The sequence below is a fragment of the Heptranchias perlo genome, chromosome 11 (genome assembly GCF_035084215.1).
Source record: "Heptranchias perlo isolate sHepPer1 chromosome 11, sHepPer1.hap1, whole genome shotgun sequence".
In the NCBI taxonomy this organism is placed as follows: domain Eukaryota; kingdom Metazoa; phylum Chordata; class Chondrichthyes; order Hexanchiformes; family Hexanchidae; genus Heptranchias; species Heptranchias perlo.
In genome coordinates, this window is record NC_090335.1 from 77,712,912 (window position 1) to 77,730,164 (window position 17,253).

Genomic DNA, 17,253 nt, shown 5'->3' on the forward strand with positions numbered 1-17,253 from the left:
TGATCCCCATATCCCTTGAATCCCCGAGAGTCCAAAAATCTATTGATCTCAGTCTTGAATATATTCAACGACTCAGCATCCACAGCCCTCGGGTAGAGAATTCCAAAGATTCACAACACTCTGAGTGAAGAAATTCCTCCTCATCTCAGTCCTAAATGGCCGACCCCTTATCCCGAATTCTAGACTCTCCAGCCAGGGGAAACAGCCTCTCGGCATCTACCCTGTCAAGCCCCCTGAGAATCTTATATGTTTCAATGATCATTATCTCATTGCTGTTTGTGGGATCTTGCTGTGCGCAAATAGATTGCTGCGTTTCCTGCATTACAACAATGACTACACTTCAAAAAGTACTTCATTGGCTGTAAAACGTTTGGGATGTCCTGTGTTTATGAAAGGCGCTATATAAATGCACGTTCTTTCCCCATGGGCTGTCCCTCAGGCAGTGCAGGTCTGATACCAGCTCTGTGAACACTCCTCCTGTAATCTGAGGCAGTGTTTGAAGAGCCGATCCCCACTCCCACTGCTCCCTCTAACAAGCAATTGATTTTCCCATAAATCCTCACTACCCGAACATAAATGAATATCCTTTTTATTATTGAATCAATCACATTTGCTTTGCAGAGGCTGAGTGCCAAACCCACTGAACCACACCATCGGTCCTGATGGGATTGTGTTTTGAAAGGTGTTGACAAGTCGGAAACAGTGTATTTCACACACATTAGGGGATTGTTTCTAAACTGAGTCTCCTTTACATTGAGGTCAATGGAAGGGAAAAATCAGGCAGGGTTTATAATGGGCTGAAAAATCGATATCACCCACAGACACCGACTCTCCCTGGGGTACGGGCCCCACAGACACCGACTCTCCCTGGGGTACGGGTCCCCCAGACACCGACTCTCCCTGGGGTACAGGCCCCACAGACACCGACTCTCCCTGGGGTACAGGCCCCACAGACACCGACTCTCCCTGGGGTACGGGTCCTACAGACACTGACTCTCCCTGGGGTACGGGTCCCACAGACACCGACTCTCCCTGGGGTACGGGTCCCACAGACACCGACTCTCAATGGGGTACGGGTCCTACAGACACCGACTCTCCCTGGGGTACGGGTCCCACAGACACTGACTCTCGCTGGGGTACGGGTTCCACAGACACCGACTCTCAATGGGGTACGGGTCCCACAGACACCGACTCTCGCTGGGGTACGGGTCCCACAGACACCGACTCTCCCTGGGGTACGGGTCCCACAGACACCGACTCTCCCTGGGGTACGGGTCCCACAGACACCGACTCTCCCTGGGGTACGGGTCCCACAGACACCGACTCTCCCTGGGGTACGGGTCCCACAGACACCGACTCTCCCTGGGGTACGGGTCCCACAGACACCGACTCTCCCTGGGGTACGGGTCCCACAGACACCGACTCTCCCTGGGGTACGGGTCCCACAGACACCGACTCTCCCTGGGGTACGGGAGCTCCAGGGAGACTTTACTATTGAGTACGGCGCAGTAGTGTTTAAACCCGACTGAGCTAACAGGATGAGCTGCTAAACTGTTTTTAAAACTCCTGTCATGTACAAGCTGCGGGAATTGCAGTTATGAGCTGGTGAGTCAAAATAATATTATTTATGGTGTTTACTGGAGAGAGATGTACATTTCTCGAAAGGTCAGAATCATTATACAGGCTAATTTGGTTAGCCCCATTACCATCCATCGTCAATCATCACAACATTTCCCTACAAGAGGAATTGACTCCTGTTCGGAGCACCGAGTTAAAGAGCATTTGAGGAATAATAATGTTGGAGTGAAAGAAAATGAAGGTTGTTAATGACTGATGGGGAGACTAATCACTGCAAAGTAACTATCGCAGACCCACACAAGTCGCTGACCTCCAGGCCCTCGAGGGAGGAGAGGTCGTTCCTGCACCATTCACGACACCTTACCCTCAAAAGCCTCAGATTAACTAATTGTTTCTTTCCTTTGCCCCAATTATGTGTCTGTGCCAAGCTGTGTGTTGCCCTAGTTATTTAATGAGCTGTCAGCTCTATTTTAAAAAAAATTAAAAAAACAACTCTATTAGCAAGAAGAAAATGCTTTTAAGCAATTCTGCAACCTCCCCCATTCTGCTCAAAACTCGATCCGCAGAGGGTGGAGGCACATGGCCCAGGCAGATCAAAGGTTCACTGACTCTGTGCTGAGTTATCTCATTTCCACTGGGTGGTGGTAGAGGGCCTGATCATCGATCGCAGGAGGGGAAAAGTTATCAGCCAGGGATTCCCACTCCTGATCCAGGGATTCCCATTCCTGATCTCTATCCAGGGATTTCCACTCCTGATCCAGGATCTCCCACTCCTGATCCAGGATCTCCTGTTCCTAATCTCTATCCAGCGATTCCCATTCCTGATCTCTACCCAGTGATTCCCGTTCCTGATCTCTATCCAGTGATTCCCATTCCTGATCTCTATCCAGCGATTCCCATTCCTGATCTCTATCCAGCGATTCCCATTCCTGATCTCTACCCAGTGATTCCCGCTCCTGATCTCTATCCAGCGATTCCCATTCCTGATCTCTATCCAGTGATTCCCGCTCCTGATCTCTATCCAGCGATTCCCATTCCTGATCTCTATCCAGCGATTCCCGTTCCTGATCCAGGATCTCCCACTCCTGATCCAGGATCTCCTGTTCCTAATCTCTATCCAGCGATTCCCATTCCTGATCTCTATCCAGCAATTCCCGTTCCTGATTTATATCCAGTGATTCCCGCTCCTGATCTCTATCCAGTGATTCCCGTTCCTGATCTCTATCCAGTGATTTCCATTCCTAATTTCTATCCAGCAATTCCCGTTCCTGATTTCTATCCAGTGATTCCCGTTCCTGATCTCTATCCAGGGATTCCCATTCCTGATCTCTATCCAGCAATTCCCGTTCCTGATTTCTATCCAGGGATTCCCGTTCCTGATCTCTATCCAGGGATTCCCATTCCTGATCTCTATCCAGGGATTCCCGTTCCTGATCTCTATCCAGTGATTCCCGCTCCTGATCTCTATCCAGTGATTCACATTCCTGATCTCTATCCAGCGATTCCCGTTCCTGATCCAGGATCTCCCACTCCTGATCCAGGATCTCCCACTCCTGATCCAGGATCTCCTGTTCCTAATTTCTATCCAGTGATTCCCGTTCCTGATCTCTAACACGGGATTCCCATTCCTGATCTCTATCCAGGGATTCCTGTACCTGATCTCTATCCAGGGATTCCCGCTCCTGATCTCTATCCAGGGATTCCCATTCCTGATCTCTATCCAGGGATTCTCGCTCCTGATCTCTATCCAGGGATTCCCGTTCCTGATCTCTATCCAGGGATTCCCGCTCCTGATCTCTATCCAGTGATTCCCGCTCCTGATCTCTATCCAGTGATTCCCGTTCCTGATCTCTATCCAGGGATTCCCGTTCCTGATCTCTATCCAGGGATTCCCGTTCCTGATCTCTATCCAGGGATTCCCGCTCCTGATCTCTATCCAGGGATTCCCGTTCCTGATCTCTATCCAGGGATTCCCGCTCCTGATCTCTATCCAGGGATTCCCGTTCCTGATCTCTATCCAGTGATTCCCGTTCCTGATCTCTATCCAGGGATTCCCGTTCCTGATTTATATCCAGTGATTCCCGTTCCTGATCTCTATCCAGTGATTCCCGTTCCTGATCTCTATCCAGTGATTCCCGTTCCTGATTTATATCCAGTGATTCCCGTTCCTGATCTCTATCCAGGGATTCCCGTTCCTGATCCAGACAGTTTCCCGCCAGGCAGGTACGGTTAAAATCGGGGCTTAACTGTCTGGGCTCACACATGAGGAGCAATGAGTGAGGCGAGGTACTGGAGGACAGAGAGTGTTGTGGAACCCCTAGACAGAGGCAGGAGGAAAGGAGGGGACGGGGAGGAGAGAAATTTAGAAGATCGTTCTGTGAACATTCGCGAAGGATTTCCCTGTTTTTATTGGTGGAATGGTGGGTGAGTTATAGTCTCACAGCTCACACTGAACTATGTGAAGGGGGGAGGGGGGGTATGAAACTCTTCCCTATGTGTCGATCCGGTGATGGACTGTCGATCAGAGCCATACATCTAACCTTTAAATATACCCTTCCCCAAATCGAAACAGAAGATCGTGTGCAGATATTATCGTTCACAGTGCGGGCTGCTCACTCCACAATCTGCGCTTCATCTCTGCACACTCATCGCCCTGTTACATGAAGGTATCTGTGTGATGGCAATGGTAATACTCGTGCCTATTTATGGCCATTTAAACACAGAGTTAAAAGCCTCCAAGTCTTGCTGCAGGATATTGGAGTGTGAACACTCACAGTGTAAGGCTTTCCTTTATTGACAAAGGGAGTCTTGTATTTATACAGCACTGCCCCACATCTCTCAGAATCCTCAACAGTATTTCACATACAATGAATTACTTTAAAGTGCAGTCACTGTTTCCAGATAGAGAAATGCAGCTGGCGTTTTGCACACAGCAAGATCCCAAAAACAGCAGTGAGATAAATAAGCAGTTTTTGGTCGGGGGAGGACTGTTGGCCAGGACACGGGAGCTCCCAGCTCTCCTTTGAATAGTGCCATCCACCCAACCCACCAGGCAGAAGCTAAGGTTAATAAAGCACCCGACAGATGAGGCCTTCGACAACCAGAACCAGAGGGGGAGTGGGACTAGCTGGATTGCTCTTGCATAGAGCCAGCACGGACTCAATGGGCTGAATGGCCTCCTTCCATGCTGTAACCTTCCTGTGAGCATAAGAGGAAAAATCTTTTTACGCAGCAAGTTGTTGTGATCTGGAATGTACGGCCTGAAAGAGTCATGGGTTCACGCCCATTCTGGGTCTTTAGCCCATGAGCTACTCCATTACAGTAGTGAGGGGTATGTCATTGAATCATAGAATCATACAGCACAGAAGGAGGCCATTCAGCCCATCGTGCCTGTGCTGGCTCTTTAAAAGAGCTATCCAATTAGTCCCATTCCCCTGCTCTTTCCCCATAGTCCTGCAAATTTCTCCTTTTCAAGTATTTATCCAATTCCCTTTTGAAAGTTATTATTGAATCTGCTTCCACCGCCCTTTCAGGCAGCGCATTCCAGATCAGAACAACTCGCTGCGTAAAAACATTTTTCCTCATGTCGCCTCTGGTTTTGTTGCCAATCTGTGTCCTCTGGTTACCGACCCTTCTGCCACTGGAAACAGTTTCTCCTTATTTACTCTGTTAAAACCCCTCATAATTTTGAACACCTCAATCAAATCTCCCCTTGACCTTCTCTGTTCAAAGGAGAAAAACCCCAGCTTCTCCAGTCTCTCCACATAACTGAAATCCCTCATTCCTGGCACCATTCCAGTGAATCTATTCTTCAACCTCTCTAAGGCCTTCACATCCTCCCTAAAGTGCGGTGCCCAGAATTGGCCACAATTGGTCTATGCCAATTAGCAGATCTCAGCCATGGGAGCGGGCTGGGCTGTTGTGATTGGGCTTCAGTGCCCCGGAGCTCAGGAGAGGGAGACATTCCTGCTCTTGTTCGTCCCAGTGACCCCAGGATCAGGCCCGGCTGCCTAAGCTCGGGTGTGGAGAATAGGCATGCGGGTGAGGGCATGTTGCTCATGGACGTCGTCCCTCAGTTGAGAGTCAGGAGAGGAAGGGGGAGAAAACTTGAGTGATGGTGGACCCCATCCCCACACTTATCCCCTCACACAACTCGCAGACTAAAGTGAACAAACTGGCTGAATACTGATGAGCAGCTCGTGGATAGACTGAGAGGCTCCGGGCATCGGTTATCTTAAACACCCACAACATTGCCCGTTCTTCCTCCCTCTCTCTCTCTCTCTCTCTCTCTTGTCCAGCCTGCCTGCAGTAAATTATTCAGGGAGCACGTCGAGAGCTCCTGACTCCAGTCCTGAAGGACTCTCTCCTCATTCAGACCTTTTAAATGGTAATATTAAAATAATGTGCCGTGTGATATTTCATCCTGGAAGCAGGCTTCAAATAAATAAGTGCACCCTCACACTGTGCATTACTCACATTAATTGCCTGTCAGCAAGAATAGAGAGGACTTGTCTGAAAAAGGTATCTTGAAAGGTAGAGTTCAGTAATCAGGAAGAATAGAGAACAGCGTCGGAATCTGAATGATGGGGGGGGTGGAGTTGGGTTTAACTTGTAGCCGAAGGGGATTCTGATTAGCACAGGTGGGGGCGCGGAGTGGGGGCGCGGAGTGGGGGCGCGGAGTGGGGGCCCAGAGCGCTGAGATTACCGGTAACAGCGTCGATAGCCAGGATTAATGAATTGCCCCATTATGCTTTCTACTCAGTCCCTATCATTTATCTCCGTTACTGAGCCGTGACACCAGAATCAAAATCACTATTATAGTCAGATAACCATCGGAGTGGCAATTTATTGAAGTCTACTGGGTTTCCAAAACCAGCTGAGTGCTCGGAATCTGAGGTGAAAACTGACGGAGAAATAAAAATGATGTTGAAGCAAAACTGACATTTCATATAAATATAAAAGAAATAAAATTAGAGGCATCTGTCAGGGAAAAGGACAATTAAACATCAGGAAAATGGGCCGAGTGGGAGCGCAGGGATTTCAAAGTGCTGGATGGTGTTTCATCTGCTCTCCTCCTTAATCAGAGGCGGTCGCTGCAGAACTGGCTCCAAACCGCACCTTCCAGAACTTTCTCTGATGATTATCAGGTGTGGGGAGGGGCTGGGAAGAATCAGCAGGTGAGTGGACGCAGGGGGAAAGCAGATCCAGTCCTGCTGCCTGGGGTGGTCACCAGAGGAGGGGAGATTCCCTCACTCCAGCAGGACACCAGACCCTGTCTCTCTCAATCTAATGAGGACCCAGCCTGAGATAGGACATGGCAGGAGCTTCAGAACCTGCTGACACGTAGAGGGATCCAACTCTCTGATTGATAAAACATCATCTGGAGAGATTGTGTAGATTAACCTCTGCTCCAAAAGGGAAAAGACAGGAATATTGTATCCCACATATATAATCCCAATATTGTCTCCACCGGCCTAGAATCGCGAGTTACTAACCACGGGGAGTAATGGAGTCTACCCAGGGGTAGTCCCTTCAGATTGTTGGGAGTGTGTACAGAGTCTTCAGATTGTTGGGAGTCTGCACAGACCCTTCAGATTTTCCGAGAGTGTGTACAGAGCCCTCAGATTGTTGGGGGTGTGTACAGAGTCTTCAGATTGTTGGGAGTGTGTACAGACCCTTCAGATTGTTGGGAGTGTGTACAGGGTCTTCAGATTGTTGGGAGTGTGTACAGAGTTTTCAGATTATTGGGGGTGTGTACAGAGCCCTCAGATTGTTGGGAGTGTGTACAGAGTTTTTAGATTGTTGGGAGTGTGTACAGGGTCTTCAGATTGTTGGGAGTGTGTACAGAGTTTTCAGATTATTGGGGGTGTGTACAGAGCCCTCAGATTGTTGGGAGTGTGTACAGAGCCCTCAGATTGTTGGGAGTGTGTACAGAGCCCTCAGATTGTTGGGAGTGTGTACAGAGCCCTCAGATTGTTGGGAGTGTGTACAGAGCCCTCAGATTGTTGGGAGTGTGTACAGAGCCCTCAGATTGTTGGGAGTGTGTACAGAGCCCTCAGATTGTTGGGAGTGTGTACAGAGCCCTCAGATTGTTGGGAGTGTGTACAGAGCCCTCAGATTGTTGGGAGTGTGTACAGAGCCCTCAGATTGTTGGGAGTGTGTACAGAGCCCTCAGATTGTTGGGAGTGTGTACAGAATCTTCAAATTGTTGGGAGTGTGTACAGAGTCTTCAGATTGTTGGGGGTATGTACAGAGTTTTCAGATTGTTGGGAATGTGTACAGAGTTTTCCAATTGTTGGGGGTGTGTACAGAGTTTTCAGATTGTTGGGAGTGTGTACAGAGTTTTCAAATTGTTGGGAGTGTGTACAGAGCCCTCAGATTGTTGGGAGTGTGTACAGACCATTCAGATTGTTGGGAGTGTGTACAGAGTTTTCAGATTGTTGGGAGTGTGTACAGAGTTTTCAGATTGTTGGGAGTGTGTACAGAGTTTTCAGATTGTTGGGAGTGTGTACAGAGTTTTCAGATTGTTGGGAGTGTGTACAGAGTTTTCAGATTGTTGGGAGTGTGTACAGAGTTTTCCAATAGTTGGGAGTGTGTACAGAGTCTTCAGATTGTTAGGAGTGCGTACAGAGTTTTCAGATTGTTGGTAATGTGTACAGAATTTTCAGATTGTTGGGGGTGTGTACAGACCATTCAGATTGTTGGGAGTGTGTACAAAGACTTCACATTGTTGGGGGTGTGTACAGAGTCTTCAGATTGTTGGGGGTGTGTACAGACCATTCAGATTGTTGGGAGTGTGTACAAAGACTTCACATTGTTGGGGGTGTGTACAGACCATTCAGATTGTTGGGGGTGTGTACAGGGTCTTCAGATTGTTGGGAGTGTGTACAGAATCTTCAAATTGTTGGGAGTGTGTACAGAGTCTTCAGATTGTTGGGGGTATGTACAGAGTTTTCAGATTGTTGGGAATGTGTACAGAGTTTTCCAATTGTTGGGAGTGTGTACAGAGTTTTCAGATTGTTGGGAGTGTGTACAGAGTTTTCAAATTGTTGGGAGTGTGTACAGAGCCCTCAGATTGTTGGGAGTGTGTACAGACCATTCAGATTGTTGGGAGTGTGTACAGACCATTCAGATTGTTGGGAGTGTGTACAGAGTTTTCAGATTGTTGGGAGTGTGTACAGAGTTTTCAGATTGTTGGGAGTGTGTACAGAGTTTTCAGATTGTTGGGAGTGTGTACAGAGTTTTCCAATAGTTGGGAGTGTGTACAGAGTCTTCAGATTGTTAGGAGTGCGTACAGAGTTTTCAGATTGTTGGTAATGTGTACAGAATTTTCAGATTGTTGGGGGTGTGTACAGACCATTCAGATTGTTGGGAGTGTGTACAAAGACTTCACATTGTTGGGGGTGTGTACAGAGTCTTCAGATTGTTGGGGGTGTGTACAGACCATTCAGATTGTTGGGAGTGTGTACAAAGACTTCACATTGTTGGGGGTGTGTACAGACCATTCAGATTGTTGGGGGTGTGTACAGAGTCTTCAGATTGTTGGGAGTGTGTACAGAGTCTTCAGATTGTTGGGAGTGTGTACAGAGTCTTCAGATTGTTGGGGGTGTGTACAGAGTTTTCAGATTGTTGGGGGTGTGTACAGAGTTTTCAGATTGTTGTGGGTGTGTACAGAGTTTTCAGATTGTTGGGGGTGTGTACAGAGTCTTCAGATTGTTGGGGGTGTGTACAGACCATTCAGATTGTTGGGGGTGTGTACAGAGTCTTCAGATTGTTGGGGGTGTGTACTGACCATTCAGATTGTTGGGGGTGTGTACAGACCATTCAGATTGTTGGGGGTGTGTACAGAGTCTTCAGATTGTTGGGGGTGTGTACAGAGTCTTCAGATTGGTGGGGGTGTGTACAGACCATTCGTATTGTTGGGGGTGTGTACAGACCATTCAGATTGTTGTGAGTGTGTACAGACCATTCGTATTGTTGGGAGTGTGTACAGAGTCTTCAGATTGTTGGGGGTGTGTACAGACCATTCAGATTGTTGGGGATGTGTGCAGAGTTTTTAGATTGTTGGGGGTGTGTACTGACCATTCAGATTGTTGGGAGTGTGTACAGAGTTTTCAGATTGTTGGGAGTGTGTACAGAGTTTTCAGATTGTTGGGGGTGTGTACAGAGTTTTCAGATTGTTGGGGGTGTGTACAGAGTTTTCAGATTGTTGGGGGTGTGTACAGAGTTTTCAGATTGTTGGGAGTGTGTACAGAGTCTTCAGATTGTTGGGGGTGTGTACAGAGTTTTCAGATTGTTGGGGGTGTGTACAGAGTTTTCAGATTGTTGGGAGTGTGTACAGAGTCTTCAGATTGTTGGGGGTGTGTACAGAGTTTTCAGATTGTTGGGGGTGTGTACAGAGTCTTCAGATTGTTGGGGGTGTGTACAGAGTTTTCAGATTGTTGGGGGTGTGTACAGAGTTTTCAGATTATTGGTCGTGTGTACAGAGTTTTCAGATTGTTGGGGGTGTGTACATAAGTGTGTACACAGCTTTGTCCTGTAAGTTGAGTCGGATTGTTACAGGCTCTTGTAATAAAGAGGAGGAAACTAAAGGGATTAGACAATGATTTATCGATTGGCCAGTGGACATATCCTCCCATTATTAGAATTGACATGTACATTCCCTCTGGTCTCGAAACTCAGGGCTGTGAGTGATGGATCAGCAGGTGATGACTGGTCCCCCCAGTCACCGTTGTACGCTGGTTGCTGATGCAGTGCGTGATGGTAAACTGGTGACGACTCTGCCTCTAATTTCCCTTCCACCAACTGGGAGATGTCTGCTCTCCGTCTGGCACCTCCCCCTCGCAGCAGTGGCTGAGTTTGGGCTTTTATTGAGAGGGCCGGTGCAGGTAACTGTACCAGACCTTCTAACCCACAGAGCTCTGCTGCTTTAAGAAAGTATTTCTGAATAGAAACCATACAGATCAAACTGCAGTTCTAATGCCCCCACCCCCCCCAGATCTAATCATGTGTTCCCTACACCTGCCTAGGCTGTGCTCTGCTAACCCATCACACACCAAGGACTGAGCCTGGGAACCTATGGTGTGGGTGTCTCAGGACCCCGCCAGGCTCTGTGTTGACCCAGGGAGCTTGCTGTCAGTGCTGTCGGAAGTGGGATCATTGTCGGATCCATTATCTTGGTTTACAGGGAGAGCACAGAAACAACATGGTCACTGACAACACCTGAAGAGACACTGAAACAAGACAATTCTACATGGGAAAAGGGGACAGAGGGGAGAGAGAAAGAGAATGAGACAGACAGAAAGAGGGAGAGAGAGGCAGGAAGGAGGTGACATTGGCCTTCGGTGGTAGGACAAAACAGGCAAGAACAATCCCACCTCCGGATAGAGCAACAACAACATCAGCTACCTGCATTTATTTAGCGCCTTTAACGGAGTAAAACGTCCCAAGGCGCTTCACAGGAGCGATTATCAAACCGAATTTGACACCGAGCCACATGAGATATTAGAACAGGTGACCAAAAGCTTGGTCAAAGAGGTAGGTTTTAAGGAGCGTCTTAAAGGAGGAGGAGAGGTAGAGAGGTGGAGAGGTTTAACGAGGGAATTCCAGAGCTGAGGGCCTAGGCAGCTGAAGGCACGGCCGCCAATGGTGGAGTGATTAAAATCGGGGATGGACAAGAGGCCAGAATTGGAGGAGCGCAGAGATCTCGGAGGGTTGTAGGACTGGAGGAGGTTAAGAGTTAGAGAGGGGCGAGGCCATGGAGGGATTTGTAAACAAAGTTGAGAATGTTAAAATCGAGGCGTTCCCGGACCGGGAGCCAATGTAGGTCAGTGAGCACAGGGGGTGATGGGGGAACGGGACTTGGTGCGAGTTAGGATACGGGCAGCAGAGTTTTGGATGAGCTCAAGTTTATGGAGGGTGGAAGATGGGAGGCCGGCCAGGAGACGGGAGAGCATTGGAATAGTGGAGTCTAGAGATAACAAAGGCACGGATTTCAGCAGCAGATGGGTTGAGGCAGGGCCGGAGACAGGCGATGTTACGGAGGTGGAAGTCGGCGGTCTTGGTGATGCAGCAGATATGTGGTTGGAAGCTCATCTCAGGGTCAAGTAGGACACCAAGCAGAGAGAAAGGGAGAAAGAGAGAAAGGGAGGAAGGGAGGAAGAGAATGAGCTAAAGACAGCAAGGAGAGAAGCATAGAGGGGAGCAGAGTGATTGAAAAACCAAGAGAGAAAGAAAAAGATACAGACAGAGAACATGCAGATACACACACACAGACACACACACGTACTCACATACACAGACACAGGTACACACAAACAGACACACTCAGACACATACAGACACACACGCAGACACACACCGACACACACGTGGATACACACAGACATACGCGCACGCAGGCACCCAGACAGGTACACACACAGAAACTCACACATGGAGAGAAACACACACACAGGTACACACACACAGACACACATGCAGACACACACAGACACTCACGCAGACACACAGAGAACACACACAGGTACACACACATGGAGAGATACACACACTGAGACATACGGCACTAAGCAATGAGAACCTTAAGTGATGTGACCAATAGAGAATGAGGAATCACTCTGAAAGCTCAACATGCAGAGGTTTTAATGCAAGGAGCTGGCACTGGGTGCGGGACAGGAGGTACAGGGCACGAGGCGGGGGTATGGGGCACGGGGCAGAGGGTATGGGGCAGGGGACAGGGGGTATGGGGCACGGGGCAGGGGGTACGGGGCACAGGGTACAGGGCAGCGGACAGGGGGTATGGGGCACGAGGCGGGGGTATGGGGCACGGGGCAGAGGGTATGGGGCAGGGGACAGGGGGTATGGGGCACAGAGTACGCGGCACGGGGTATGGGGCAGGGGGTACAGGACATGGGGAAGGGGAAATGGGGCGGGGATACGGGACATGGAGTACGGAGCAGGGGGTATGGGGAAGGGGTACAGGGTACGTGGTACAGGGTACCGGGTACAGGGTTCAGGATACAAGATAAAGGGTACCAGGTGCAGGATATGGGGTACATGGTATAGGGTACTGGGTACAAGGTACACGGTCCAGACTACAGGGTAAGGGGTACGTGGTACAGGGTACCGGTGGTCCAGAGTACAAGGTACAGGTACCGGGTACGTGACACAGGGTACAGGGTACAGGGTACAAGGTACAGGGTACGGGGTATTGGGTACAGGGTACAGGGTACAAGGTACAGGGTACGGGGTATTGGGTACAGGGTACAGGGTACAAGGTACAGGGTACGGGGTATTGGGTACAGGGTACAGGGTACAGGGTACAAGGTACAGGGTACGGGGTATTGGGTACAGGGTACAGGGTACAAGGTACAGGGTACGGGGTATTGGGTACAGGGTACAGGGTACAGGGTACAAGGTACAGGGTACGGGGTATTGGGTACAGGGTACAGGGTACAGGGTACAAGGTACAGGGTACGGGGTATGTGGTACAGGGTATCGGGTACAGGGTACAGGGTTCAGAGTACAGGGTTCAGAGTACAGGGTACAGGGTATGGGTACGGGGTACGTGGTACAGGGTACAGGGTACAGGGTATGGATACAGGGTATGGGTACGGGGTACATGGTACAGGGTACATGGTACAGGGTACAGGGTACAGGGTACAGGGTACAGGGTCCAGAGTACAGGGTCCAAGGTATGGGTACGCAGAGCTTGGCTGTGTAGTTGGTGATGGGCGAATGGTGAACACAATCTGCATTTCAATTAATATTCAGCAGCTGGTAAATTAGCAGTCAAATGATGCGTGCCGGAGGATTCAGCCCCAACAGAGATAATGGGGATCATTAAACAGACTCGAGTGTTGCGTTGGCAGAATATTGAACCTAAACTCGAGGATAAAACTTTGAATTCCAACACCGTACAGTAAGTACCTGCAATGACAGCGGGCCCCTGGTCTTACTCACCGTACACAAAGAGGATGTACTCGGCGCTGTTGTGCCCCATGGTGTTAGCGGCCTCGCAGTAGTACGTGCCGTTGTCGGTTTTGTTCAGGGCAGTGATGATCAGTATGTTCCCCTCCACCACCATCCTGTCAGGATCGGGAAGCTCAGCTCCGTCCTTCTTCCATTTCACTGCTTCCGGTCTGTAAAAGGCCAGACACATCACAAACAGTTGGCAGCTTTCTATTTGCCCTGTTCCCATGGACAGATGGAGCCTCGGTATAACATCACATCTGAAAGACGGCACCTCCGACAGTGCAGCTCTCCCTCAGTACTGACCCTCCGACAGTGCAGCTCTCCCTCAGTACTGACCCTCTGACAGTGCAGCGCTCCCTCAGTACTGACCCTCCGACAGTGCGGCGCTCCCTCAGTACTGACCCTCCGACAGTGCAGCTCTCCCTCAGTACTGACCCTCCGACAGTGCGGCGCTCCCTCAGTACTGACCCTCCGACAGTGCAGCTCTCCCTCAGTACTGACCCTCCGAGAGTGCAGCGCTCCCTCAGTACTGACCCTCCGACAGTGCAGCTCTCCCTCAGTACTGACCCTCCGACAGTGCAGCGCTCCCTCAGTACTGACCCTCCGACAGTCCAGCTCTCCCTCAGTACTGACCCTCCGACAGTGCAGCGCTCCCTCAGTACTGACCCTCCGACAGTGCAGCTCTCCCTCAGTACTGACCCTCCGAGAGTGCAGCGCTCCCTCAGTACTGACCCTCCGACAGTGCAGCACTCCCTCAGTACTGACCCTCCGACAGTGCAGCTCTCCCTCAGTACTGACCCTCCGACAGTGCAGCTCTCCCTCAGTACTGACCCTCCGACAGTGCAGCTCTCCCTCAGTACTGACCCTCCGACAGTGCAGCTCTCCCTCAGTACTGACCCTCCGACAGTGCAGCTCTCCCTCAGTACTGACCCTCCGACAGTGCAACGCTCCCTCAGTACTGACCCTCCGACAGTGCAACGCTCCCTCAGTACTGCCCCTCCGACAGTGCAACGCTCCCTCAGTACTGACCCTCCAACAGTGCAGCTCTCCCTCCGTACTGACCCTCCGACAGTGCAACGCTCCCTCAGTACTGACCCTCCGACAGTGCAACGCTCCCTCAGTACTGACCCTCCGACAGTGCAACGCTCCCTCAGTACTGACCCTCCGACAGTGCAACGCTCCCTCTGTACTGACCCTCCGACAGTGCGGCGCTCCCTCAGTACTGACCCTCCGACAGTGCAACGCTCCCTCTGTACTGACCCTCCGACAGTGCAGCGCTCCCTCAGTACTGACCCTCCGACAGTGCAGCGCTCCCTCAGTACTGACTCTCCGACAGTGCAGCGCTCCCTCAGTACTGACTCTCCGACAGTGCAGCGCTCCCTCAGTACTGACCCGCCAACAGTGCGGCGCTCCCTCAGTACTGACCCTCCGACAGTGCGGTGCTCCCTCAGTACTGCCCCTCCGACAGTGCAGCGCTCCCTCAGTACTGACCCTCCGACAGTGCGGCGCTCCCTCAGTACTGACCCTCCGACAGTGCAGCGCTCCCTCAGTACTGACCCTCCAACAGTGCAGCGCTCCCTCAGTACTGCCCCTCCGACAGTGCGGCGCTCCCTCAGTACTGCCCCTCCGACAGTGCAGCGCTCCCTCAGTACTGACCCTCCGACAGTGCGGCGCTCCCTCAGTACTGACCCTCCGACAGTGCAGCGCTCCCTCAGTACTGACCCTCCGACAGTGCTGCGCTCCCTCAGTACTGACCCTCCGACAGTGCAGCGCTCCCTCAGTACTGACCCTCCGACAGTGCAGCACTCCCTCAGTACTGTCAGCATGGATTATGTCCCCAAGTCTATGGAGTGGGGTTTGAACCCACGACCTTCTGCCCCAGAGGGGGAAGAGCTGCCCATTGAGCCCCGGCTGTACGAGGTGTGAACCTGAGGCCTGTCCCAGTTGCTGAGGTGGTGCGTGGAGGTGGTGAGGTGGTGGGTGAAACTGCGAGCTCGACTAACACCAGATAATGAGTATTCAGCTCCATGCCGAGGGACCTTGCTGTGTTTGCCTATACGACAGCAGTCAATGCTCTTCAGTGTAAGTCCTTATATGTGAAGCGCTGAGAGATTTCTCAGGGACGAGACCACTTTAGAAATGCATTTATTTCTTTTACAGCAACGGGACGAACAGCTGGGCAGAATGACGTTAGAACAATGAAATCGGAGCAGGAGTGGACCGTCCAGCCCCTCGAGCCTGCTCCGCCGTTCAATCAGATCATGGGCTGATCTTCAACCTCAACTCCACTTTCCCGCCTGATCCTCATATCCCTTGATTAGGCCTTTAGACACAAGTATCTACACTGAGCTCTAGTGCTGTTCACATTGCTGTTTGTGGGATCTTGCTGTGCACAAATTGGCTGCTGCTTTTCCTATTTTGCAACAGTGACTACACTTCAAAAAATACTGCATTGGCTGTGAAGCTCTTCGGGACGTCCTGAGATTGTGAAAGGCGCTATAGAAACGGAAGTCTTTCTTTCTCACTGCCCTTCACACTCACACTTTAAACCCCCAGTCTTTATTTGACTAAATCCGTAATCACCTGACCTTTGGCCCTCTGCTAACCAGTCAGCCACAAAGAGTCTGTACAGGTTTAGTTCTGAGAGTAAAGCAGGTTCTCGCCAGGATTTCTTGTACAGAAAATTCCCGATCTCGGGTTAAATCAAGGGTTAGATTATGAGGAGAGATTACATAAACTTGGCTTGTATTCCCTGGAATATAGAAGGTTAAAGGGTGATTTAACTGAGGTTTTTAGGATTTTGAAAGGAATTGATAGGGTAGATCGAGAGAAACCACTGGTGGGGGAGTCTAGGACAAGGGGACATAACCTGAAAATCAGAGCCAGGACATTCAGGAGCGAAGTTAGGAAACACTTCTTCACACAAAGGGTGGGAGAAGTGTGGAACTCTCTCCCACAAAAAGCACGAGATGCTCAATTAATAACTTTAAATCTGAGATCGATAGATTTTTGCTAGCCGAGGGTATTATGGGATGTGGAGCCAAGTCGGGTGGATGGAGTTAGGTCACAGATCAGCCATGATCTCACTGAATGGCGGAACAGGCTCGAGGGGCTGAATGGCCTCCTTCTCCTGTTCCAATGTCCCAGGTGTCGGGGGATTGAGCTGAGACAGGATCAGTGCTTCACTGCCGGGGAAGCATGGGCGAGACACTCTCGCAACTGAACGCTTGACAGCGGGCCGTCCTAAACTGGGGGTGGGGGGGGGGGGGGGGGCGGAAATCGAGTGTGGCCTTCGGGCTCGGGGGAGTCTGAAAAAAAAATAGTTGGAGGGCCTTACAGCGCCCTCTGAGTCACGGAGAGGAAAAATCAGCCAGGGTTCCTGCTCCTGATCAGAATCCGGCCTGGCTGAAAAAATGCGTGTGTGGAAATCGGGTGAGAACGGGAGTCTGGGATGCCCACTGCAGTCGAATAGCCCACCAACTCAGTCTACACACTGGAAGAATGACCACTGAAGGGGAGGGTCCCGAAGGTGCCAGTGATACAGTGAGAATGAGTGCCCTTGGGAATGCAGGAGAGAATCTGGAGGGGGAGAAAATCAGGGTGGAGAGAGAGGAGAGGAGAGAGCAAGAGAATAACGTCATAAAGTGAAGATCCCATGGGACCGGAGAGATATAAAATGTTCTCCTGCGCGAGGAATCT

At 50.6% G+C, this 17,253-nt stretch overlaps 1 protein-coding gene across 1 annotated transcript in view; it reads right to left on the minus strand.

Annotated features, from left to right (window-relative positions):
• LOC137326868 (cell adhesion molecule 2-like) overlaps positions 1 to 17,253 on the minus strand; it is a 386,985-nt gene that overhangs the window by 151,434 nt on the left and 218,298 nt on the right. The window contains exon 7 of the mRNA XM_067992251.1: positions 13,543 to 13,721. Within this exon, the coding sequence (XP_067848352.1) occupies positions 13,543 to 13,721 (179 nt within the window). The remainder of the gene's footprint in view (positions 1 to 13,542; positions 13,722 to 17,253) is intronic.